The sequence below is a fragment of the Canis aureus genome, chromosome 25 (assembly GCF_053574225.1).
Source record: "Canis aureus isolate CA01 chromosome 25, VMU_Caureus_v.1.0, whole genome shotgun sequence".
NCBI lineage: Eukaryota > Metazoa > Chordata > Mammalia > Carnivora > Canidae > Canis > Canis aureus.
The window spans coordinates 10,375,574-10,403,251 of record NC_135635.1 but is presented as its reverse complement, the minus strand read 5'-3'; the positions used below and the strand labels follow the sequence as shown (position 1 = coordinate 10,403,251).

General features: G+C 37.8%; 2 protein-coding genes and 1 pseudogene across 2 annotated transcripts in view; 1 reads left to right on the top strand and 2 right to left on the bottom strand.

The window, feature by feature from the left end:
- Positions 1-191: 191 nt before the first annotated feature.
- Positions 192-14,494, bottom strand: TWF1 (twinfilin actin binding protein 1). The gene is made up of 9 exons (XM_077870373.1): positions 14,341-14,494; positions 11,999-12,076; positions 8,772-8,950; positions 7,704-7,799; positions 6,296-6,400; positions 4,549-4,674; positions 3,934-4,084; positions 3,651-3,772; positions 192-2,377 (listed from the first exon to the last, which is right to left on the bottom strand). Exons 1-9 carry the CDS (start codon positions 14,363-14,365, stop codon positions 2,207-2,209), a joined length of 1,053 nt encoding a protein of 350 aa, XP_077726499.1. The 5' UTR covers positions 14,366-14,494; the 3' UTR covers positions 192-2,206.
- LOC144297736 (dnaJ homolog subfamily A member 1 pseudogene) lies at positions 14,464-26,804 on the bottom strand (annotated as a pseudogene).
- TMEM117 (transmembrane protein 117) overlaps positions 14,631-27,678 on the top strand; it is a 496,200-nt gene continuing 483,152 nt past the window's right edge. Inside the window, exons 1-2 of the mRNA XM_077870369.1 lie at positions 14,631-14,768; positions 14,877-15,010. The gene's annotated coding sequence lies outside the window, so the exon portion shown is untranslated. The remainder of the gene's footprint in view (positions 14,769-14,876; positions 15,011-27,678) is intronic.

Below are 27,678 nucleotides of genomic sequence, written 5' to 3'. Positions count from 1 at the left end.
GTTCTAATTTAAATTAAGCACTCGGTTGACACAATATGCGTAGGATGCAAAATATTTGAAATCCTTGATTTAGATAGGTAAATTAACAAATGCATAGATGAATGGGATTTCTAATCTACTACCAGACATTGCATTATGCAGAATTATCCAAACATTAAAAAAACCCTTATGCTAGAAAACTTAGTACACAATTTAAAGAGAAAAAAATTTATTGCAATATAAAATGCACTTTTATAAAATGTCCACAGAAGGCATGTAATTCTTCACTGCTATATAAATTTACTGGGAATACTTTAATCACCTTCTATTGTTATGATGATGTCACCTAAAACATCCTGTAAACAATGAGTTATACTCTATAACAAATGCATCACTGATTTTCAGCAATCTTGGTTTAATAATAATTAGTTTAAGACTATATAATCACATCTATATTCTGGAATGTCCATTTTCTTTCATGTAGTGTAGTAGAATTTAGACTATAATTGCACATGAATGGTACAGAAAAACATTCACTACCAAATTAATTTTATACCTTCATGACAGGTTTTACATTCTTTCTGATTGAAAATACAGCTTCAGCTATGGTCTGCAATGCAGCTCTAGGATTCTCAATGCAGTAGTGTGTGTGTGTGTGTGTGTGTGTGTGCGCGCGCGCGCGTCTATGTGGGCACCCATGAAACAACCTAAAGTGTATCTTTAGTAAACAAGTGCAACATTACTGCCAATCACTTTGCATGTTTAAATAGTATAGTCTGATTATTTGTAAACAAACAAACCCCACACAAATACCCTTAACTCTAGAAAAAAAATCCTGTCAACCCATAATTATTCTAATAGGCTTTACTTGAACACACATTGAATTTTTGAAAGGTGCATATAGTACCTTAGATAATAAGGTATAAAATGTGTTTCATATTTTATACTATGAAATGTGCATTTCTAATGTTTTATGCAGCATAAAGTTTAGATCAAGAAATTCTAAATCCTGGATCCCCACAGTTCATTTAGAAAACTCTCAAAGTTATGGCTCTTGCAGCAGGTTTATCAGATTTAACATGACGAAGTGTCCTAACTCCTTCCCTATTTCAAGTATCCAAAAAAAAAAAAAAAAAAAGGCTCAAAATTTCTATGGGTTGTACTGAAAATGCAAACCTTTAAAACAGTTAAATGTGCTCTGAAATAAGATATAAATTGAAACAAGATCCCTAAGTGTTTAATTTCTGTTAGGCTGATTAAGTACTGGGACTCTCAAACAATTTTATGAAATCTGAGTATTTGCTCAGAAGTAATAAAGAACATAATAATCTGCCTATTAATATATGGTTCTGGAGAAAAATCAATCTTGATGTTTAAGACTTTTTCAACATTATTGACTTTAGTTTTGTTTTTTTAATATTAATTTAATATTCAATCTGAACATAAATATTTGGCCTCAAACTACTTATAATGGAATGACTTACTTTTGAAAATGAAACTTTTTAAAGCACTAGAAAGAGAATTTACTAAAGCTGTTTAAATGTCTTTCAACGTCATCAGAAATCCTGCAGTATAGAAAATATATGGTACCTTTAAGGTTTCAGAATGAACTGATCTTCTGAAATTTTAATGCCATTTAAAAAACCAAAAATGTCAAATAGAAAAGACTGCTGCAATAAAGCACAGTTTCTAAAAGTTGCAGACATGATCCCACAGTCTGAGAGCACTGCTTCTCAGAGTCAGCAACGTTTTACCTTTACCTAGGCACACTAGGTTCTCAGCTGAGAAAATAATCTAACCTGGTCCTTAACATATTCATTTAATGGTATGAATACTTTAAGGTCTTTCTCCCTTCAAGAAAAAACTTGCTGTCTCACTAAAAAGTAGTAAGGAGTGTATCTTAGTTTGAGACATTACTTTCTGGAACTGGCCCAACTGTATAAAATTTTAAGAAGTATGTGAAAGTATGGAATCACTATTACTCTGTGAAAAGAGTGTGACAAAATTAAACATCACTATGTTGAACGCTTTTCTAGCTGTAACTCAAAAATAGAAATCATGAGTCTTCTATAACCTTAATTTTAAAAACACACAGAAGTGAAAAGTGCTATTTTTCAAAAAGTACAATTTTTCCCCTACTATGTATCAACATGGAATGATTTCAGTTCTCCTGTACTAAAAGCTGGACTTTTAAAAAACTAGTATTGTAATGCTTAATATAATGACTTTAATCAGCAGCGGCTTCACTTTCAGCTGGACCCCTTATAAGTCTTCGAATTCCTCTTTTTCCTGCAGGACCTTTTGGTTTTGCAAAACTTTGCTTATGTGCATGCTGCTTTGGGTGTACTTCTTCATAAAGGAAGTCTGCTGTCAACTCATCCCCATTGTCTATCTCAATCTGTAAGAGATGGAATTGGTAAAGTGTGATACTATACGAAAAAGACAACATTCAAAACCTAGTGCAACCATGGTGCCAGTTTTCAGGTGTAATAAATATGTAACACCTATTCTAGCAGGAGAGTATCAAGGACCATATGTAAATAGTTTCACTTCCACATTTTTTGGGGGGGGGGAAACCCCTCCCTGGGGTTGTGAGTTGCCTGAACACATAATCAGCAATAATCATTTTCTATTTGGTTCCTCTTTCTTCTTCTACCTAGTATATAAGAAGCCTCCACTATATTCTCAAGTTGCTCTGCTTTGGTACACTATACATATCCAAGAAACATTATTCATTAGCGCCTTTGTTACTTGAGTCACTTGAAATTACTCTAGAACAGGGCCAAATTTAACCCAAATTAAGAGGTGCTTTACATTTTTACAGGGCTATAAACATAAAATAATAAAGCAAACAAGAGTATGTAACAAAGACTATATGTAGCCTGGTGAAACAGAGTATTTACTATCTGGTCTTATAGTAGAAAAAGTCAGCCAGTCCCTGCTATACCTTCAGATCTTAAAAAGCATAAAGAGAGAAAAAAAAAAAAAAAAAAAGCATAAAGGGTTAGTACCCAATACACTGGCAGTTTGTAGGGATGTGTGTTTTAATGGGTTGAAGGGTTCAAGAATAAACCACATCTTTACCCATGCCTCATTTGCATTTAAGAAAATAAATTTAATTAAATTGGTAGCTTAGCTCCCCAAATGCAAATGTTTATGCCCATTCCCTCCTTACTCAACAAATAGATTCTCAACCATCCCATGGTTCAGTTACAAATGGAGATTCTAGTTCCTTATTAATAGCAAGTGTTGAGACAAGCACAGGTATGTAGATCTAGCAGCACTGTCCAGAATTTTCTGCAATATGGAAATGTTCTCTAAATTCTGCACTTTCCAATACAGTAGCCACTAGCCACTTGTAGCTACAAACACTTGAAATATGGCCAGTGTGATTAAGAAACTGAATTTAAATTTTATTTAATTTTAATTTATATTTAAATTTAAATAGCCACATGTAGCTTAATGGCTGCATATTAGCATAGATCTATAAGGAGCCTGGAGCAATGATAGATCTTCCCCAGGCACTTAGAGTAAAGGAGACCCTGAAGATTTATGATGAGAACAAGAAAAAAATACTTTCATTAATAAATCATGATACATCATGAACTACATGGAAAAGACAATAAAGATCTAACAAATACTGAAATTTAAAAATAAATAGGTAATTTTACCTTTCTAATGACATCCATTTGTAGTTGTCTTTCTACAATTTCTAGCAGAGGGCTCTTGCAGCTAGAATATAACATCCGTTCTCTTATACTGCATGTGTATCCAGGCATTGAATAAATAAAAACTGTAAGTCAAAATAATAAATACAATTAGCATTACAACAATTAAAGCAAATACTAAACTTCACAGAATTATAGCTAAGTCTTCTGGGCAAGAGTGAGAATACAGTGTTAAAATACCAAAAAGCCAACTGAAAGTAACATGTTAAAGCAATATACTATATACCTATGGACTCCAAATAGTCTCCTTCATGGGAATGTTTATACAGGAAGAAATGGTAACGTGCTGAATCCTTGGGAATCCTCTTTGGCAAATCTTTTAGTTCTGTATTTGTTGTGTTGGCCAAAATTATAATTTCATTTTTTATATCTATTTCCTGTCAATAAGAAATAGCTTCATTAAAACAGATACACAGCAATTTAAAAATTGTAATAAAAAAAACTAGCAGAGGGACGCCTGGGTGGCTCAGCGGTTTAGCGCCCGCCTTCAGCCCTGGGCGTGATCCCGGGGTCCTGGGATCGGGTCCCATGTCAGGCTCCCTGCATGGAGCCTGCTTCTCCCTCTGCCTGTGTCTCTGCCTCTCTCTGTCTCTCTCGTGAATGAGTAAATAAAATATTTAAAAACAAAACAAAACAAAACAGAACAAAAAAACCTAGCAGACAAGGGGAAACTTATACAGGTTTGACTTTTCACAGTGAACATATATTGTCTTGTAGTTTTAAGAAAATGAATTTAAAAAAATCAGGAAACAAAACAATTTTAAATCCATTAAAAATAAACCTTATATGAACCATGAGACACCAGAAAGGACTGCCATTTCATAATTATCATGTCTCTTACCAATTGCACATAGTTGAGCTGTCTGTTACTTAATTTTTCCAAAGCCTGAAAAGCTTCTCGAGAAATAGGAAATGCTACTCCTTGTAGTGTTTGATGCTTAGTGTCCACACCCACGTCAGTTTGTACCTAAGAATGACAAATTTAATTTATTGAAGTTTTAGCACTTACCAGTGTCATACAGCAAAGATAAGAAACCCAATCTCTATCAAGTGTCATTCCACCCTCGCCCATTTTAATATGACTAACACTTAAAATACTATAAACTTAAAATGTAAGTAATTTCTCACATTTGTTCACGTTCTGCTAGCATTCTGTCAACATGCAGAGTGCATGACACATCTTTATGAAATGCTGGGAGTGAACATTTGAGTGAGTATGCAGTGTTAGTGGGGCTTTGGGGGGAGGCTGTTTATATGTTTGGTTTGGCACATTTGCAATGAACTATGTAAGTTCAAGTTTCAAGTGTCCTCAGATTACAAGTTTTAATTACAAAATTTTACTTGATAAAATTTATGAACATGTGGTATATTATGTGATATGTATCAAACTTTACTTTGTTCTGTTAGACATAAAATGCAACACAAACACCATGCATTGAATTGAAAGGAGTACGAACAGTATACAAAGACACAACACAGCTCAACAAATTATATACTACTGCAGAAGTTCCAGACTCAGGGCTTACATTACTAAGAACATGGGTGGGCAAATACTAGAAAAGAGTATTTTAAGAAAGCTTTCAATGCACATGTTTTAAGACTTTTACAGGGTCTCATTTGCAGTGTTGCAACAGAAAGTCAAATAGAAATTTTACTTTTAGAAAAACGAATGGAGATTCTACAGCATAAATGATACTGGATAATGAAAACATCATAGAACATATGCAAATGCATACCCCAATACGATCCTCTGGGCTCTGATTGCAAGGAATAAAACAAACTATCAAACTTGTAAAAAAAAAAAATCACATAAAAATCTTCACTCAAATAACTTGAGTTAAAATAATATAAAGATAGATCCTTGCTATCAGGTTAATATGAAATAATATTCAATCACTTTCCAGACTGAATCCTATTAGTCACTCAGACTAATGAATAGTTTCCTGCTACCTGTTCTTTCCTATAAAATCCCAGTAGAAACACAGTAGTTATTTTAACTTGTAATTAGAACAGCTGCAGTGAACACATTAGAAATATAAGCTATCATATGGATGAAAGTTATTGACTCTAATATAACTGAGTTAAACAAATACTCAAAAAAAAAATCTCCCATATATACATATGCATCCAAGTAGTGTTCATAGAAGTTAATTTATAGAGCTTCTAGAATTACTAAATATAGCATTTACCTTTTATCCTCTTTAGTCAGTCACCAAACAAAATAATGTAATAAAATAGAACGTAACAAAACAAACCTACTTTGGCAACCTCATTAGACATGATTCTTTGCACTAAATGGGTAACACACATTTTCCCATTTATTTTAGTATTCAAAGTACAAAGTTAAAAAAAAAGGTGTGCTGTCAACAGGAAAATATACTATTCTGTAACATAGATTACAAATACAGGAGGAAACTACTTATGAAATTGGTATGAACTTTAATATTTATTTTAAATTTTTTTCCTGAACAATCTTGTCTCTAAACTATACAGAATAAATGTAAGCTACCTAACTTACCTCTACATCTAATTAATTAAAAATATTTTTTCACTTAAAACCTTGCAAGAGTATCAAAACTGTAATTTACCTCATTAATTTTAATCTGTCGTAATTCTTCTTCAGCTGCAGTCAGTGGGGCAGGAGAAGATTGTGATAGCAAGTATTTTTTATATCCATTTAATGATACATCTTCCTGTAAACACAGAAATGGACTGTCATTAGTTATCCTCTGGAAGTAAAACCTCCGTGAAGTTACTTTAAGAAAAACATTATTAATATTTTGATTGAAAAATATTACTATTTATTTTTCAAAAGTCCTGTATTGTACAGGTTTCAAAAAACTTTAAGGGGGAATATTTATACTTCATCTCCTAAGTTTTCCAATTACTAAATCTTTTGTATGAGTGTTATGGTGGTGATGCCAGTCACATTATGAACTTGGTCATGTTCAAGTTTATAGGACAATTATAATTAACCTGGGGAAGTCTGCCCCATAACTATTCAATAATCAACACATTCAGATTCTGAATTCTCTATTATAATGATTTATATAATTTCTCTAAGCTATTCATAGAAAATGACTGTAGTTCTTATTTAAAGGAATAAAATATTCTGAAGAGGTAGACTTTTTCATCAGAATTTTGTGATTTAGAAGACTGAGAATAGAAAGAGTTGAGAAACCAGGTCATCAATTACTGGTGAATAAGCAAAATATCCCCATCCAGTCTTGTGGTCTATCCACTAGGTAATTTTACTGTTGAAGAAACATTTCAGTTTTCTTAATTTTGTGTATATATGTATAAATATGTCTTTACCACATTCATTTTATAACAAAGTAAGTTCTTAATCACAATTTAACTAATTAAATGTATTAATTAATCAACTATCCCAATAAATTACACACCTCAATGTTCCTGGCTTAAATAATATGCATAGTTACTGCTTCTACAACATGGGTATAAATGTCCAAAATATCTTAAAATTACTCTCTTTCAAGTGGTCTCTCATTTTACTGAGCCTGTTTCCCTTCCCTTAAAGTGAAACGGTTGAACTAATAAATAAGGCGTAGAACTAGAAGATCTCCAAGGTATAGGATAGTTTCTGAAGACTAACAAAGGAGATTCCAACATATTTTAAAAAGGTAAATACACAGGACGCCTGGGTGGCTCAGTGGCTGAGCGTCTGCCTTCGGCTTAGGGCATGATCCTGGGGTCCCTGAATTGAGTTCCACATCAGGCTTCCCACGGGGAGCCTGCTTTTCCTCTGCCTACGTCTCTGCCTCTCTCATGAATAAATAAAAATTTTAAAATCTTAAAAAAAAAAAAAGGTAAATACATGTTTTAGTTAACTTGCTTTATCATATGAAATATAGTAACATTTTCTCTTATGCTTACAGATTCATTAGTCTGATTTCATATCAATTACTGATTACCTAGGAGTTCTTATATTGGTTTAATTGCAACATGTGGAATCCACATAAAAATATAAATTTGTACCTTTACTGTTCCAAAGACTTCATCTTTAATGTGGCCACCTCCAAATTCCTTTTTCAGAGTTGCTCTTGTTGCTGCATACAACATTTTTTGACGAACCTAGTTAAGTTGTAATAAAGTTTACTTAGCAGTTTATAGATGAAAACTATCACTGCAAAAAAAGTACTTTCTGAATATATTAAAATCTTCAAGCACATTAAACATAAACTGTGATAAAGCTGAAGTGTATGGGCTGTAATATGCTGAAGTACAGGCGCACAAATAGCCATCATAACACCTCATCTATTAAGGTAGATTTCACTTTATAATATGTCATGTTTCACAAAAAGTGAGAAACTAAATTTTAAAAAATTACTCACTTTTCATAGTATTCAATGAATTCAATGTTTAAAAAAAAAAACTACTTAAAATACTACTTTAAAATACGAAGAAGAAAACATCACTTGAAATGAAGTAACCTGGATACTGACATTTTACTCCAAGCAAATCTAGATCAGATGTTACTCAGCTGTTTAAGACTCAAATGTTCATGGCATACCTATGGCATACACAATTCTATGAGGAATACAAAGATGAAAACAACTACAATATCAACTATTATTAAAGAGTCTAATAGAACTATTGAAAACTACTAAAGGTAACTGCCAACCAACAGGAATAGCTTTATAATACTGCACCGTCAAATCCAGTAGTCTGAATCCGTCTACTAACCAACTTTCCTAAAAGAAATATTGTGTTTGCCTACCATTTGAATGGTAGCTAATAATATTTAATGTAATTTTTGATTAGCTCTCAGAATTATTCAAAGTATTACTCTGAGCACAGTCATTTATATATAATTGCCAAAGATTTTTCAATTTAAAATAAAATAATTCTGTTGATTTCAAGGTCAAGACTTCTGAATCTAAGTATATTACTCCCAATTACCAATATAAGGATTTTCTTCATGATCATTCCCTTTCATGGGAAATAACTATTGCTTCTCAACTTTCTCTTGGCCTAGGAATATTTCAGAAAAAAGATCTCTAGCATTTAACATTAAGCAAAACAAATTACAAAAAAATTACTTACATGAGAATGATCTGGAGACCAGGCAATAAATATCCATTCATATCCCTGGGCATTCTGAGAATCTAACCTGAATAATATATAGCACGGTTGCTTGTCCTCCAGTAGGGGTAAAACAAAGGAATCATAATCTTTATCCCAGGAATCTGAAGGCTGACTATATGATCCAATCACAAGTTTCTCTATGAAGAACAATTTTTAAGACACATGAATTGTTTTAAATACCAAATGGTAATGAAGAAAAAAGAATTAATAACACAGTCATCTCCTATTATCATTCATATCAAGATGTTAAAAAAAAAAAGACTGCAACACAAAAAATAATTATGGTATAAAGCATTAAAAACAGCTATGGGAGCACCTGGGTGGCTAGTTGGTAAGCATCTGCCTTCCACTCAGGTCATGATCCCAGGTTCCTGGGATTGAGGCCCATGTCGGGCTCCCTGCTCAGCAAGGAGTTTGCTTCTCCCTCTCCCTCTGCCCTGCTCTCTCTCTCTCAAATAAAATCTTTAAGAAAACAGATATGAAGATTTTGTAACATGGTAAAATGCTATATTTAAAAATGACAAGAAAGGAACATATGATACAATTTTATTCATATTTAAAAGTAAATAGTTGAGCTGGATGGTTGAAGAATGGCTGATTATAGTCTATTTTCCAAAATGTTTATGCTCTAAGTTATCAACAAAATATGTACTAAATAGGGCAGCCCCGGTGGCATAGCGGTTTGGTGCCGCCTGTGGCCCAGGGTGTGATCCCGGAGACCCAGGATCGAGTCCCATGTCGGGCTCCCAGTGTGGAGCCTGCTTCTCCCTCTGCCTGTGTCTCTGCCCCTCTCTCTCTGTCGCAAAAAAGTACTAAATAAGTATTATGGTTCAAAGACAGAATTTCTGAAACACTGAACTGTACAATAAGAAATATTAAAACTAGGTTTAGTTTTTATTTGGTCATATGTTGGTATTTTTTTAAAGATTTTATTTATTTATTTATTCATGAGAGACAGACAGAGAGAGTGAGAGAGAGTGAGAGGAAGGGAGGGAGGGAGGGGCAGAGGGAGAAGCAGGCTCCACGCAGGGAGCCTGATGTGGGACTTGATCCTGGGTCTCCAGGATCAGGTCCTGGGCTGAAGGCGGTGCTAAACTGCTGAGTCACCCGGGCTGCCCTTATTTGGCCATAGTGCTACAAATGAAAAATTTTGTCCAGAAGCGTATGTTGGTGCAGCCATTTGGCAGAATCAAGTTAAATTGTGAATGTTCTCTGCATAGAAAATCTTGCACGTATATACAGAAGTGTTCACCAATAAGAGAATGATCACATAATTTGTAGCAAAGTTATATGATGAATTCACATTTAAAAATAATTGGTGGGGCAGCCCCAGTGGCTCAGCGGTTTAGCACCACCTTCAGCCCAGGGCCTGATCCTGGAGACCCGGGTTCGAGTCCCGTGTCAGGCTCCCTGCATGGAGCCTGCTTCTCCCTCTGCCTATGTCTCTGCCTCTCTCTCTCTCTCTCTCTCTCCTGTGTCTCTGCCTCTCTCTCATGAATAAATAAAATCTTAAAAAAAAAAAAGTCAAAAAAAATTTTTTTAAATCTTAAAAAAATAAAAATAATTGGTGAAAAAAAATAATTGGTGAGCTCTCTGTCAAAAAATAAAATAATGTTTACAGAAAAAAGGATACAGGATAAGATGTCAGTTTACATGAACTTAAAAACTCAGAACAGCACTGTAAGTTACATGAACTTAACTCAAAACAGCACTATGTTATCTACGGATACATATAAAAACACATTGCAGAAATATAAAAACTCCTAATATAGTTGCCACAGGAAGAGGAGTCAGGAAGTAAAACTGTTTAAAGGGGATGCCCGGGGATGCCTGGGTGGCTCAGCGGTATCTGCCTTCCGCCCAGGGCGTGATCCTGGTCCCGGGATGAAGTCCCGATCAGGCTCCCTACATGGAGCCTGCTTCCCCTTCTGCCTGTGTCTCTGCCTCTCTCATGAATAAATAAATAAAATCTTTAAAAAATAAAAAAAAAAATTAAAGGGGATGCCCTTATATCACAAAAATGTGAAGTTTAAAAAGAGCTAAAGCAAAAAATAAAAAATTAAATAAAAAATAAAATAAAAATAAAAAGAGCTAAAGCAAATATAAAACATTAGCAGTTAATTAAAGAGGAGATGGAAGTATTTATTTATTATTTGTAATTTCCTTACTTAAAAAATTTTTCTCAGAACAAAAAGTTCAGAAAATAATGAATTAGGAGAGTGTCATTTTCCTCTATACTGATCTAGTTAGACAAACTTCCATTTTATTCACTTAACTAGTCAGAAGTGATGGCATTTAAAATTTAGCTCAATATTCCTAAAATATGCTGCTTTACAGTATATGTTTATTCCTATCAAGAGTGGTTTTTTATTTATATATATATATATACACACACACACACACATAACAACTGCATATTTTTCAACCTGCACTAGTATTTTTAATATTTAAGTGGAAAATGGAAAGTAAAGGAAATTTACTTCCAGTTGGTAAAAGAACAAGTTATTTTTCCAAAACAAAATATTTCCAGGTATTTAAGAAATTAGGCCAATGGAGTATTTTAAGATTTTCATTTGTGAGAATATTAATTTTCCAAATTCAAATATAGCCAAATTAAAAGATTCTCCCACCCAATCAATTTCCCCGCTAATAGAATTATTTTGAACAGATCAATTTATAGTTTGTTACACTCTTAGGACTTTGTCCCAAAACAAGAAAGGGGGAATCATTTCTCCAGGACAGAATGCAATCCAGTGGAGAAAATGGGAGTTTGAAATCTTTGTTTCTACTTCAAAACTAACTTTACTAAGTAACAATTCTCAAGTAATTGTGGGGCTGAGAATCACCTGTCTACTGATTTCCATTCCAGAGATGGAAGCAGACATTAGAAATGGGTTCTGATACAGAAAATGAAACACAAAAAAGTACAAAATGTCACACCAAAAAGACATCTTTCCGTTTCACTGAGAGTCAACTGCAGAATTCAGAGGGCAGGCAGCGGCCAACGGGACATGAACAAATGTACAAGATCCAAGTTGCCTACAGGCAAGCTTTGAACTTGCTTTGCATTAATGAATAGTTCCAATCGCTGACAATGGATTAGAAATATAAAAATATAATACTCAAAAAATATATATATAATACTCAATCTAAGGACAAACAATATTTAAAAATGTATAACTAACCATTTTCAATAGATATTTTTAGAAGTCTGTATTTTCCATTTCTTGCTCTGGCAAAGATATCCTTAACATCTTCACTTGCTGTGGAAAAAGGTAAAGACAAGTAAACCCATTTTTTATACTTATGTGTTACTACTTTCAAATGCTATGAGAGGAAATGAATTATAATACAAAGAAAAAAATCTTGATCATGTAGCATCCCCATATCAGTAATTTAAACTATAAAACTTAAAGGTATAACACCGTGGATACTGTATACAGCTAAGAAATATTAATATAGCTTAAAAGTATATTAACTCTAATCTGTTTTAGCTAGAGAATTCCAACGCAGAAATAACACTGGGAGTGAAAATATTAAAGTTATTCAAATCCGATAGGGGTGAAAAAAACACCTGTATTGCTTTTTGACTGAAAACCTTTCATTCTCTTCTAGTCCAATTTCAAGGTTATAAAAAAGATTCAATAATTCATTTTTATATTTTCACATTAAAAACAGTAAGTATCTGATATCCCATCCTGATTATGCAAAAAGTCAATAAAGTGCCTTCCAGCTTGCACTTCTGGTAGTATTTCCCTAACTCGTATCTCTCAAAAAGATAGAGTTATGTTTACTAAAGCAAATATATATTTAATAATCCTCCTGTTCCTAATAGAGCTTCAATTTCATTCTGGTTTCATTCTTGAGTTGTAGGAGAGCAAAAACAACCATGTAGGTAGTGATTGCTACCAGGCTCAAACACGAAAGTCAGTAACTACATATTTAAATGTCAAGCCAACTCAAGACAAATAAAAGAAGTGCTTTTAGGTCTGAGAGTATTTTGCTTCTGTTTGTGTGTGCAGGGAGAGGTGTGGGGCGGCCAGAGGCTCCCACGAACAAAAAACACAAGTAAACGTTCATCTGGGAAAAAAAATTAGTTGCTTGTGTGTGTGTGCGTTTTGCTTGTGTTTTTTTATGTGTGCAGCAAAACACATTTTGCTTGTGTTTGTGTGTGCAGGGAGAGGTGTGGGGCGGCCAGAGACTCCTACGAACAAAACTCAAGTAAATGTTCATCTGGGGAAAAAAAATTAGTCGCTTGTGTGTTTTTTGTGCTTTTTTTTTCTTGTGTTTTTGTGTGTGTGTGTGCAGCAAAACACATTTTGCTTGTGTTTGTGTGTGCAGGGACAGGTGTGGGGCAGCCAGAGACTCCCACGAACAAAAAACACATGTAAATGTTCATCTGGGGAAAAAAAATTAGTTGCTTGTGTGTTTTTTGTGCTTTTTTGTTTCTTGTGTTTTTGTGTGTGTGTGTGCAGCAAAACACATTTTGCTTGTGTTTGTGTGTGCAGGGACAGGTGTGGGGCGGCCAGAGACTCCTACGAACAAAAAACACAAGTAAATGTTCATCTGGGGAAGAAAAGAAAAAAAAAAAAAATTAGTTGCCTATTAACAGGAAGAGCGTGGGTTCGTATTACAAGCACTTGTTAAGTCGTGGCGAGTAACCCCGGGGTATATGATTTGGTGGTGATGAGGGTGAGCGCCTCCAGACTGCCCACTGTCAATCCAGGAAAATAATGGAGGTGCCGATGTACAGTTGCACGCCCCAGCTGCCTTCACGGGGTGACTCAACACAGCCCCGCAGATCAGCCTCCTCGGGACTTCTCCTCGGAACACAAACTCAGGTTTCCATTTTGGAAGAAAACGCGGAAGAGTTTGGGCAGCGCCTTTAACGCGGGGCGAGAAAGATTCCGGTGACTCTCGCTTTACAAGCAAGATCCTGCAACGGGGCAGCCCGGGAGGCTCGGCGGGTCGGCGCCGCCTTCAGCCCGGGGCCTGACGACCCTGGAGACCCGGGATCGAGTCCCGCGTCGGGCTCCCTGCGTGGAGCCTGCTCCTCCCTCTGCCTCTCTCTCTGTGTGTCTCATGAATAAGTAAATAAAATCTTTAAAAAAAAAACAACCCTGCAACGATCTCCTCTGCACAGTGAAAGGAGGGCCGGCCCGTCTGTCTAGAGGAGCCCGGCCGCCCCGGCTGCTTCAGGTCGCCCCCGCCGCACCGACCCGAGGAAAGTTGGGCTGCGGGCAGGGGCGGCGGCAGGCACGCCCCCTCCGCCCAGGCCTCCTCGGAAACCAGCTGCCTCCGCTTCTGCGAATTTCCCGTCGGCCGGGAACGTGGCGGCGGCCGGGCCGGGAGCGCCGCAGGCAGGCAGGCCCCGAGCGCCGCGGGACCGGGCCGCCCCCGAGACCGGCTCCCTCCCCCCGCTCCCCCTCCCCCCCCGGGGGCTCTACTCCAGCCCGGCTCGTCTCGCAGCCCGCCCGGGGCCCTCCCGGGAGCCCCTGCCCCCGCGGGCCGCTCGGGGCGCCGTTACCTTGGATGCCGGTCTGATGGGACATGGCGGCGACCGCGGGCTCCCGGCTCCGGCGCTAAGTGCTGAGAGCGGCCCCGGCCGGCGCCTCCAGGAAGTGGTGGCTCCGCCGCCGGCCGCGGCGCGTCATCGGGCTGCGACCCGCGCGGCCGCCCCGCCCCGCCCAGCAAGGCCCCCCGCGTCGTCGCGCGCGGGTGGCGTCAGCAAGCCGCGCCCCGCCTCCCCGCCGGTCGCGCTCGGCCGCCCGCGGTCCCGGCCGGGACACCTGCTCCTCCCGCCGCCCCGCCGCAGAGCCGGGGGGATGGCTTTGCCCTCCGCGGTCTGCCCTCCCCCGACGACCCCGTCGCCACCGCCGCCACCGCCGTTCGCTAAGATGCTCAAAAGTGCAGATGACCTTTTTACTGAACATGCATTTTCAATTTTAAAAAGAGGTGCACTCAGTAGCTTCCCTAGTCCACTCTTCCCGTAACCTATACGATCTGAAAGGTCACTCCCTGCCCCATTTTTTAAAAAGAATTTTATTTATTTATTCATGACAGAGAGAGAAAAAAGCAGAAACACAAGCAGAGGGAGCAGCAGGCTCCGTGCAGGGAGCCCGACGTGGGACTCTATCCCGGGGCCCCAGGGTCAGGCCCTGGGCCGAAGGCAGGTGCTCCACCGCAGAGCCGCCCAGGTGCCCCCCCTCCCCATTTTTTTTTTTTTAATGACGAATAATGTCTAGGTGGTCTCCCAGCAAAATTTGCCACACTTTTAAATTAACCTCAGACTGTTAATTTTTCTTTTTATTTTTCTTTTTTTTTTTTTTTTCCAGTTGGGTACATTTAGAGACCCAAGTTTTCCTGTCCGTTCCGCAAAGACACAGCCATTAGAAGTGAGATTAGCTGACTTGAATAAACTCCTTTGTGGTCAGTTTTATCATCGCAAACGAGGATTGTTGCTCTGCTTTAGGACTGGGCGTTTAATCATCCCGATTATTCGGGATTCGTTTGGATAAATTTGTAAGACAGCAGCAGACAGTATTAAACATTCTTTTCAATTCTCTGCTGTCCAAAACACGTGTTTTCCTTCTCGAAGGTAATTTTATTTTATTTTATTTTAAGATTTATTTATTTATTCATGATAGACATAGAGAGAGAGAGAGGCAGAGACACAGGCAGAGGGAGAAGTCGAAGGCCCTTAGAAAACTGGGTCTTTTGTTTTTATGGCCTTGAGCTGACGAATATACAAAATTACAATCGGCTTATCAACAAATACTTTCTCCAGCCAATAAGTGCAAGTTAGCAGAGTCACTCTTTAAATACAATGTATTTTTAGTCATTAACTATCAGGCTTGCAATTTTTTTTTTTCATTAACTATCAGGCTTGCAATTTTTTTTTTTCATTAACTGTCAGGCTTGCTTTTTTTTTTTTTTTTTTTTTCATTAACTATCAGGCTTGCGATTTTTTTTTTTTTTCTCTGCCAGGACCACAGCAAAGGAGGTTGCTATGTTCTGTTTCTTGTTATCTGGACTCTTGTTTCTCAAACAGACCTTCATATTGTAGAATAAGCGAAATTTAGTCTGAGTTTTGTAACTTGTTTGGATTTAAGAAATGTGGGGAGAGTTTCATTCTAACCAAATTCTTCCTGACTCAACAGTTCTTTCTGATTTAGCAGTTTTGATTGCTTTGTTGAGCAGAGAGAAAATTGCAGAGTTCATCTTCAACTTTTTGACCGATTCATATCCTGGTGACTAGGGAAAATTGCCTAAGGAAGTTGGCTTCGCTCAAAAATACTGATAAGGGAAAATAATTATCCCATGTTTATGCTTAGAAAAAAAACATGGTATGATCAGCTCCAAAGAATAGGAAAGTCCAGTTAAGTGGGGTAGGACCACTCTGGAATGCACCAGAAAAATGCTTATCTTCTGGCAGTAGAGGAGTCTCACTTGAAAGCTGCAAGGGCCTTGGGTGCCTTGTTTTCAAAACAGCAAAGTTCCTCTGAGCAAAACACGGAATTTGAGAAAATATTTGCTAAGCTATAAAAATCATGGCCAAAATGATCATTTTTACTGCCCATCAGTGTTTCTACATAGAGTTAAATAATTTCCTCTATTTTACTATTTTTATGTATATGCAAAGAAAATGGATTTTCTTTAATGCTTTCATAGGATGTTTTATGAAAATATTTCTGGTCCATATTGACTATACACTTAAATTTCACTAATTTATTATGTATGATGTTTATTTCAGATTGGGTTAAAGTTTGGCATTGTACTAACTTTGGAGAAATACATACAGTGCTACTGCTGTATATATTTTACCTGCTTAAGCAAACAAATTGTAGTAGAAATCCTGTTCCTTTGGTTAATCCCTCTTGCTTACATCTTTGATTTGAGCCCAGTCATGACTTCCTGCCTTAACTTTTTAAAAAGATTCTGATCAAATACATAGAACATAAAACTTATCTTCTTCACTATTTTTAAGTGTGAAGTTCAGTAGCGTTAAATACGTTCACCCTATTGCACAACCAACCTCCAGAACTCTTCTTATTTTACAAAATTGAAACTCTGTGTCCATTAAACAACTCCCCTTCCAACACAGCCCCCAGGCTCTGGCAAAGAACATCCCACTTTCTGTCTTTATGATTTTGACTACTCTAGTACCACATGTAAGGAGAATCAGCTTTTTTTTTTTTTTCTTTTTGTGACTGGCTTATTTCACTTAGCATGATGTTCTCAAGATCTATCCATGTTGTAGCATGTGAAATTTCCTTCCTTTTTACAGCTGGATAATATTTCATTGTATGTATACATCCCATATATTTTTTTAAATTTTTATTTATTTATGACAGTCACACAGAGAGAGAGAGAGAGAGAGAGAGAGAGGCAGAGACACAGGCAGAGGGAGAAGCAGGCTCCATGCACCGGGAGCCCGACGTGGGATTCGATCCCGGGTCTCCAGGATCGCGCCCTGGGCCAAAGGCAGGTGCCGAACCGCTGCGCCACCCAGGGATCCCTACATCCCATATTTTGTTCATCCATTCATCTGTCAGTGGGCATCTGCGTTGCTTCTACCTTTTTGGCTATAGTGAATGATACTGCTTTGAACATAGGTGTGCAGATATCTATTTGAGTCCCTGCTTTCACTTCTTTTGGGCATAAAAGAGAAGTAGAAGTACTAGATTATGTGGTCATTCTATTTTAGTATTTTTGAGGAAACTCAATACTACTTTCCCTAACAGTTGCACCATTTCTCATTCCCCCCAATAGTACGCAAGGGTTCCAGCTTCTCCACCTCCTTGCCAACAATTGTTACTTTCTGTTTTGGCTTGTTTGTTACAGAGGTCATCTTAATGGATGTGAGGTAGTATCTCACTGTGGATTTGACTTATATTTCCATGATTAGTGATATTGAGCATCTTTTCATATATTCGTTGGCCATTTGTCTTTGGAGAGATGTCTAGTCAAGCTCTTTGCCCATTTTAAAATTAGGTTGTTTTTGAGTTGTAGGAGGACTTTATATGTTCTAGATATAGACCCCTTATCAGATATATGATTTGCAGACATTTTCTCCCATTCTGTAGGCTTCTTTTTCATTCTATTGATTGTGTCCTTTCATGCGCAGAAGTTTAAATTTTTAAAAAAAATTTTAAAAAGTAAAAAATAAATAATAAAAAAATAAATGTATTTATTTATTCATGAGAGACACAGAGAGGCAGAGACATAGGCGGAGGGAAAAGTAGGCTCCTCTCAGGAAGCCTGATGAGAGGCTTGAACCCAGACCCTGGGATCATGCCCTGAGCCACCCAGGCATCCTCAGAAGTTTTAAATTTTGATGTAGTCTAATATGTCTTTTAAATTTTTTTCTTGTTTTTCCATTTAACTTTAGGATATCTTTGCTAATCTTCTGAACATCTTCTAGCTTTTTTCCCCTAAACTTTTACTAAATGTCTTATAAATACCATCTAACTTTAGGATTTAACTTTAGGATATCTTTGCTAATCTTCTGAACATCTTCTAGCTTTATTCCCTAAACTTTTACTAAATGTCTTATAAATACCATCTACGCTTTCTATATACACTTTCTTACGTCTCACTCCTTAAATCCATCATTTCCAAAGCGTGCTGAGATGCCCCAGCCACAGTGACAGTGCCACAGTACTATAAATTTTTTAGGGAAACACAATAGTGCTTGATGTCAAAATATTAGCCTGAATAGTTTGGATTTTCAGTAGTTGCTGTGATAAAAGGCAACTACAGGTTGAAAATCAATGAGGAACAGGAAATGACAGTGGCTACTGTCAATCTAATTCCAGAGGGTAGGAAGTTGTGTAATGTGTAATAGATGCATACATCCCATTAGTAAGTAATTGTGACTATTTATTTATTTATTTTTATTTTTATTTATTTATGATAGTCACAGAGAGAGAGAGAGAGAGAAAGAGGCAGAGACACAGGCAGAGGGAGAAGCAGGCTCCATGCACCGGGAGCCCGATGTGGGACTCGATCCCCGGTCTCCAGGATCGCGCCCTGGGCCAAAGGCAGGCGCCAAACCGCTGCGCCACCCAGGGATCCCCATAATTGTGATTATTTAAAACTATAATCAGTGGTGTCTGGGTGGCTTAGCTGGTTAAGCGTCTACCTTTGGCTCAGGTCATGACCCTAGGGTCTTGAGATTGAGCCCCACGTAGGGCTCCCTGCTCAGGGGGCACTCTGCCTTTTCCTGTGCCCTTCCCCTTTACTCATGCTCTCTCTCTCTAATAAATAAATAAATAAATAAATAAATAAATAAATAAATAAATAAATAAATAAAATCTTTAAAAAGCAAACCTAAAAACAAATATTTCTTCTTTTAATTTTTGTGTATTACTTTTTCAAACAGCCACTAAGTTGCTAGTACATAAATATTAAGTTGTTTGGAATTGACTCCTTAATAAACTGCTCAGTATTTCTTTTGACCTAGGAACACTGCAAAAAATTTAGTGAGATACAGAAGTCTCTGTGAACTGGTAAAGTTTGGGAACCTCTGTCTTATAACCTTTGCATGTGGCTTTACTCACATTGTTTTATTGAAACCATTTTCTTGAATATGACCAGAGTCGTCCTTCTTAATAGCAAAGTCAATTCTATTTATTCTCAGATGTTTTACTAGTTTCCTATGGCTGCCGTAACAAATTAGCACAAACTGGATAGCTTTCAAACAACAGAAATGTATTCTTTCATGGTTCTGGAGCCCAGAATCCAAAACCAGGGTATCAGTACAGCTGCCATTCTTCTTGAGGCTTTAGAGGAGTATCTTTCCTTATCTCTTCTAGCTTCTGGTAGCTGTTGGAACTCCTTGATTTATGACCATATCACTTCAATCTCTGCCTCTTCGGTCATATTGCTTGATCTCTTCATTTCCAAATTAGGTAACATCCACAGGTTCCAGAATTAAGATGCGGGCACATCTCTTTGAGGGAGTGTTACCATTCAGCTCACCACAGATGTCTGAAGCTTCTGATCCTCTTGATCACTGCTTCTCTTTCTTTGATGCTGCACTACACTGATTTTCCTCTTAACTTGGCTGGGCCACGGTGCCTAGTGTTTTATTGTCAAACACTGTGGGTGTTATTGTGAGAGTGTTTGGGGGATGAGATTAACATTTAAATTGGTAGACTTTGAGTAAAGCAGATGGGCCTCATCCAATTAGCTGAAGGTCTTTTTAGAACAAAGACTGATTTCCTCGGAACCAGAAATTCTCCAAACAGACTGCCTTTGGACCCGAACTACAACTTCCCTGAGTCACCAGTCTGCCAGTTTACCCCATCAGATTATGGACTCACCACGTTTCCACAATTGCCCAAACTAATTTCTTAAAATCAGCCTGCCTCTCTCTCTCTCTCTCTCTCTCTCTCTTTTTCTCTCCACACACATTCTATCCATCGGTTCTGTTTCTCTGGAGAATCCTGACTAATGCCCTTTAACTCCTTTCTGTGTCTTCTTTACCTCCCTTTGTTAACATATGTAAAAAAATAAATTCTTTATGTCTTTAGCAAACTAACCCTCCTCTAGACGTCAGTGTCTCTCTATCATTTAAAAGCTGGCCCTTCTAACGGCCTCCAGACCTGGGAGGACTTGCTTATATTAACCACATTTCTGGTGTCAGATGTAGAAGTAACAAAGATGATGATTAAATGCTTTATTTTAGAACCGTGAGGCTCAACTCTTTTATAGTCAATCCATACTCGGTAAATCACTCTTTCCAATTACTTAGCAGAATTCAATGAAGCATTAAACAGAGTAGGCAACTAATGATCAATAAAATAAATTATTTCATGTACCCGGTTCCCTCACTTATGCCTATTTCAAATCTTCCTTTTCTCTCTCTTTCTTTCTTTCTTTCTTTCTTTCTTTCTTTCTTTCTTTCTTTCTTTCTTTCTTTCTTTCCCTTCCTTCCTTCCTTCCTTCCTTCCTTCCTTCCTTCCTTCCTTCCTTCCTTCCTTCCTTCCTTTCTTTTCTTCTTTCTCCTTCCTTCTTTCTTTTTCTTTCTCTTTTTTTCTAATTCTTACAGATTCAACTGATTTTGCTTCTGAAATCAAAACCCTCCTTTAGATTTCCTTCTTTGTGTCTTGTTGCTCTACTCTTCTTGCCTTACCTTGTATTATTTTCTCTTTTGGCACCACTTTGACAAATCCATACTCAGCTGTCCAGTTCATTTCTTGAAATCCTTTTCTAACTGGTCAGTCCCCTGCATCCTGACTCTCAAAGCCTCCCCACTGCCTACAGAATATAGTCCAAGTGATGTGGAGAACAAAAGCATAAGAAAAAAAATTAAACTTCCTTACAATTTACAGCCCATTGACAAGTCCTTGAGACAGGTGGAGTCACATTCCTCAAGGAGCTTAGCTACCTCAATGTTAATGTTTTGCTAGAGGCAAAAAGCAACCTTAGCTTGACATCAGCCCCACCCCTACAACCCTGTAAAAAATCCCTTTGGAAACTTCTTATATCTCTATCCTCCCAAAATTTACGTTAGCAATCATCCTCCAAGCATATGGTCCACTGCTATACATCTGAAGGGTCTCATGACTATCTTACAAAATAGTAGTAAATGACCTTTCCCTAATAACATCTAGCTCCAAAGTCCTGGGAACCTTGCTTCCAAATTTCTTAGAGACTTACTACCTCCCAACTTTAAAGTATGTAATCAGCCACTTCTTACAACCCCAGTGCAGCTCTTTCTGCCCACAAGTCCTGTCCCCATGCCTTAATAAAACCACCCTTCTTGCACTGAAGATATCTCAAGAATTCTTCCTTGACTCTTTGTTCCTGAACCCCCACATTACACGTCATGAACTCCTCGGCTTGGCACCCAACACTCTCTGAAATGTCTTCCCCAATTATGCCCCAGGCTTCAGTCAAACTGACATAATCATTCCTAAAACTGACACTTTATCATTATGTTTTCCTAATCTGGAAGACAAATCCTCCCTCTCCTAGCTATACCCCCAGATCTTTTACTGCTATCTCTGGCTTTCAATATTGAAGCCATCCTTTGGAGCCACAGCAACTTTCATGAAGCCTTTTCTCAATCTCAAATATATATGAAGCCTTGTTTCTTCCAATGCCTTTACCATTTTGTATGTCTATTTTAGCGCTCCTCTTATTCTTTCTTGTGGTCACAAATGTACATAAACTTATCCTAGTCTGTGTAGTCCTTGATACCAGGGACTTTTTCTTGCTGCTTTTTGTATCTCACATGCATTTAGTACTCATTCAATTCATTTGTTCATTCATTCAGCATATTAAGTGCTCTGAAAACACTTCTGGAATTTAAAAAGGCTTGGTGATTTTCGTTTTGCACATAGAAATCGATGTTGCTAAGTCACTCATCCTTTGCAAAACTAGGAAATAAGAGTGCTGAACAATTTTCCAAGAATGCTTTTTTATCAAGTTGTATGATTCTTTGGTCATTAAAATGATTATATATTCACTCAGTAAAACTACTGTTGGGGAACACTTCCAATTTGTTTATGCAATTAAACTGAATTTCTTTTGAAAAATCTGCATTGTAAGATTTTTCTTTAAAAAACTTAATTTTTATGGTAATTATGTTTTTAGAAGTGACTGCTCAGATAGTTATTAAAATTGCATCCTCCAACCCTTACCTCTTTCTTTAAAATTAGCTGATTTAACAGTGGCAACCTACTGTTGGCCCTATCAACTTAGGTATACTTATTTCCAGTTATTTATAGTGAATCCTCTGCTCCAGCCGTGAATATTTTCCCACTTTCCCTCATCTATTAAGTCTCCAGTTATTAAACATTTGTCAGAGCTGTCATAATATAATTTGTATGATAGTTTATAGTTTTCAACAAATATATATAGACTTATTTGAGCACCAACACAATCCCATCTAAAAGGCTGAATGAAATATTATCAGGTTTTATTTTTTACCTCCCGAAGATTTGGAAATTGAGGCATAGAGAGGGGAAATCAGTAAGTTTCAAGGCTAGGGCAAGTGTTTGTAGGTGACAGAAACCATCTTAAGACAATGTACACTAATAATAGGATTTATTAGAAAAGTACAGGAGAAACTCATGGCCTGGCTTCTTCATCTGTGCTTCCCTCTTTCTTTTTCCCTCTCCGAATCTTTCTACTTATACAGTCAAATGGCAGAATGTGGCCGCCCTACACTTCCCAAGTTGACAGTCACATTTCTAGCCACATGCAGAGATTAGATGTTTGTAAGTTCAAATTCCAAATTCCATATGATTTACCCTGCTGGTTCACGTGTCAAATCATCCTTCATGGAACTGGCTGGTTTACCCAGTACACACTGCCCCATGAATGAAAGTCAGTTACCACTGAGGGGGGGTGGGGGTGGGAATGGATCTTGGGTTTGGAAAACAGGCTTAGAATTCCTACTTTTTACAATTTGATGGAACTGGTCCTTAGAACCTAAGTTGTAAATCACAAATTCTAACATATACAGAGGCAGTTAAATAACATAAATGAATGAAGCTGACAAATGGAGACTGTGGTACCCAGAAAGAAAACAGGATCCATCTAAAGGAGCTGTTGCTACTCAACTCTAGGTTATAGATACTCCTTGGGAATTTGGGCTCAGGCTAAATCTTCTGATTTTCTTTTTTCTTTTTTTTTTTTTTAATCTTCTGATTTTCAAATGAACTCAGAATTGGGATTTTATCTAAAATCTCTATATATATTGATGAAAGTGAATCATTTCATTTTATTTTGTGAGATAATTATAAAGAGCTATACTATTTGCTTTAGGCTTTTTGCTTTTGCTTTAGGCAAAGAGCTATGCTATTTGCTTTAGGCTTTCCTACAGAAGAAACAAACCCTATTATAGGAGAGAAAGCCACATAGAAGCTATATGACCATGAACTAAATTTGTTAACCTTTCTGAGTCTGAATTTTCTCTTATGCCAATACCTACCAGTTTCTCATGGTTGTCATGGAAATCAAGTGAGATACAATTTTATAAAGTTTTAACATGTGTTAGGTGCTCAATGTACAGTAGGATAGTTAGAATTAGCTGTAGTACACTAGCAGTGTTAGTATTAGTACACTACTGCTAGTTAGAATTAAATCCCAAACAATACAGTGTGTCCAAAATACTGTCATTAAAAACAGAACAAATAAAGTTAGATTGAATTTCCTAACATCAATAGTAATGATCTTGGCTTCTTATATAAGCTCATAAAACCACAATGTCACTGTTAATGTCTATATCTTATTTAACATTTTCTTAGAGTTATAAAGCATCAAATAGGAAAAAGAACTCTTGGTCTTAACAAGTAAATATCGAGCATTAAGTAATTTAATATGAATGTAACTGTAATCCCCAGCAATCTGTAATAAACACCTGGCAAGGTTGCTAAAATTTTTAACACAATAGAATGTGTCACAGAAGATTCTTTCATTCCAGTCAGGCTCTGTGGTGTTTGAATGAGTCACCGAGGAAAGAGAACAAAGAGTTTGGGTTAAAGATCAGTTCAAGCAAATAATATCTCTTTATTACTCTCTCCTGAGTGAAATCTGGGCTGAGGTAATCTTAATAAGTGATGTGCACTTTGTAATGATAGGAACCGGGAACACTTTGGTTCAAAACAGTTGTTGATAATGATAAAGCTGCATACTGGAATAAAAGTGCAGGAAAGCACAAAGCAACTGGCTTTTTAATGTACTATTTATAATAGGATTTTTCACCCTGGTTTTAAGAAGTGTCCTAGCAACAGAATCTTAAACCTCATTGTTATGATCTCTAAGGTCTTCATGTGGGTAGGTTGGTTTAAATGGCTAATGGGAATATTTGCAAACCACTTGGAAAACAGAGCATTTTCTCTCTTTTCATTGTTTCTCTGTCTTTTCTAGTGATGCTAATTAACACGTAAAATGCTCCTCTAACGTTTAAAAGGCATGTACAGAAAAGCCTCCCTAATAGTGCGTCTACAATGGGGTGCAACCTTCTCTGTCTTCTAAGTATTTTTGTAGACACAACAGAGGCAACTCTAGTGTTTCTACATGAGAGGAATTTAGGCCTGGAATCTACAATCTGGTTGGAAAGCAGTGTGAAGGGGACTATGAAGCTGAGCTTACACCTTGCAGGGGGGTTTGTGCTTGTGTGTGTGTGTGTGTGTGTGTGTGTGTGTGTGTGTGTGTGTGAAATAAATTTGAGAAAACCATCCATATCAAATAATTTGGCCAGGGTGGGGGTGGGTACAGCCAGAGCTAAGGGAGATTAAGGAAAAGTTAAAATCCCTTCACCCTTATCCTAAACTATTCTTTGGAGATGCCTGGAAACTGTAAGCCACATGGTTGGGATCCAAAATAGATTAATCTTTTACTAAATGCTGAAAAAGACTTTATATTACAGCTTTGATGTATGTATTCTGGGGTTTTGTTGTTGTTGTTGTTTTTATATTTGAGTTTATTCTTTTAATTTTTAAAACAGTACTATAGTTGAATATTAAAACAAAAACAATAGCAAGTAGAGAGCTATGATCATAGTCCTTCCCTCATTCACTACTGCGTATAAAATGCCGGCAGCAGTATTATTCACTGGCCCCATTAAGAGGTCTGACACTGAACACCACCCCTAGGATGATGTTCATCATCCTATGCTTCCCCATCTTTCCTGATTGGAAGCCAAGTCCACCAGTTCCACCTGGTCCATTTCATCAGTCTCTTCTATTTCCTTCCTCTCAGGTAGGAGTTTTTCCAGCAAAGAAAGTTTATCAGGAGGGATCCCTGGGTGGCTCAGCGGTTTGGTGCCTGCCTTTAGCCCAGGGCATGATCTTGGATTTCGGGATCAAGTCCCACATCAGGCTCCCTGCATGGAGCCTGCTTCTCCCTCTACCTGTGTCTCTGCCTCTCTCACCCTGTGTCTCTCATGAATAAATAAATAAAATCTTTTTTAAAAAAAGAAAGTTTATTAGGAGAGGGAAAGCCATTCTTGGGGAAGTTTACCTTAAATTTAATGATTAGGTGACCCTTCTCGTATGGTCTACGATAAATTGGCATGCCTTTGTTTAGCACACGCTTGATATCCCCATGCTTGACAATCTGACCTGGATGAGAGGTGATGACGATGGTTCAGCTGTCAAGAGTAGATAATGGCTTTTGAAAGCCGCACAGGGCTTCAACCAGCTGTATATCCATACACATGAAAAGGTTTTCTCCTCCTCGAGTAAAAACAGCATGGTCCTTCTGGTGTAAAACAATGATAGTATCTCCTGGTTCCAGTCCTGGTTCTTGGTCTCCTTCACCATGGAATGTTATCTTCTGGCCATCTTTCATGCCTTTGTTAATATGCACTTCTAGAATCTTCTTCTCTCAAACTGTCTTCCTTCCGTTGTAGCTTTCACATCTATCTTTAGGACCGATCCCTTCCCCATGGCCCCGGCACTCCATGCACACAGATTGAATTTGCTGAACCATTCCAGGTCCTATCTGATGAATTCTTATTTGCATTCCAGTACCTCGGCAATTAGGACAACATTCGACTGCTCCTTTCTTACCACCTCGGCCTTCACATTTATCGCAAATCACATTCTTTTGCAGAGCTAGTTTTCTTGGTTACTGAGAGCTGATGTACAACATTTTTACCTCTCCTTTCTCTCTGCATCCTTCCTCCTCCTCCAAAAAGCATATCAAAGATGTCCGTGGAGGAGCCAAAACCACCACCAGCTCCACCTTCTTTAATTGCCTGTTCTCCTCCTTTGTCATATAATTCCCTTTTCTTTGCATCAGAGAGCACTTCATAAGCTTGAGAAATCTGTTTAAACTTCTCTCCTTCATTTGGATTATTATCCGGTGGTACTTCAAGGCCAGTTTCCTGTAAGCCTTTTTCAATTCCTCCTGGGTGGCATTGGGTTTGATCCCCAAAACATCATAGCAAGTGGTTTCTTTCATCATTTTCTACAGCTGGTGAGAGGGCAGAGGCCCGTGTGGGGGAGCGGGAAGCAGAGCGTTGCTGCGTGAGGCTTGGGCAGCTGCCGCTTCTCCACATCTCACTGAGCATTCTGGAAAGTTCCCTGTATTCTGTTTTTTTTAGGAGTAGGCTAGATGAGGGTGGTGACCTTTATTTAGATATACGCCAATAAGGGAGTTAACTCTTCTTACATTTTTTTTAAATTTTTTTTTTTATGATAGTCACACACAGAGAGAAAGAGAGGCAGAGACATAGGCAGAGGGGAAGCACACTCCATGCACTGGGAGCCCGATGTGGGATTCGATCCCGGGTCTCCAGGATCACGCCCTGGGCCAAAGGCAGGCGCTAAACCGCTGCGCCACCCAGGGATCCCCTCTTCTTACATTTTGTGTCATGGGAACAATAGTACAATGAATCCCAGAAAAGAGATTATTCAAAAGTCATTAAAATAATTATATTCGATCATATGTATTCAATAATGCTTAAATAAAGCTTTTGTTGAGACGGACAGGCACTACACAAGACTCTCATTTCTTAACGAGAAAACATTTTATTTGCTGTGACAAGGTGCCCAAATAAAACTTTACATTTCTCCCTCCCTTTCAGCTAGGTGTTTCCATGTAATTAAGTTCTAGCCAATGAGATGGAAAAGTTTTTGGGTGATTCTTCTGAAAGGCTCCTTATGCCAGGCCACAGAGCTGCTGAGGAGACTCCTGTTTTTCTATTAGAATGAAGTTACGATGGTTGGAGTTCCGGCTGCTGTCTTGGCCCTCAGCCAGCCTTGATGGTAAAAGCTACAGGATAGTGGAAAAAAAGAGACAGGAAGGAACCTTGGTCTGTGTTGACTGTGGCTCTCCTATCCCAGACATGGCAGGCCTACCTCCAGGCTTGCTTTCCGTTCAAGAAAAATAACTTCCATCC

What these genes read in the sequence shown, in the direction of transcription:
- TWF1 (XM_077870373.1), bottom strand. Translation starts at nt 14,365, where the DNA reads ATGTCCCATCAGACCGGCATCCAAG. An exon ending in CCATCAGACCGGCATCCAAG is followed by an intron (nt 12,077 to 14,340) that starts GTAACGGCGCCC and finishes CTTTTTCCACAG; the next exon opens with CAAGTGAAGATGTTAAGGAT. An exon ending in GACAGATTAAAATTAATGAG is followed by an intron (nt 4,675 to 6,295) that starts GTAAATTACAGT and finishes TGTCATTCTTAG; the next exon opens with GTACAAACTGACGTGGGTGT.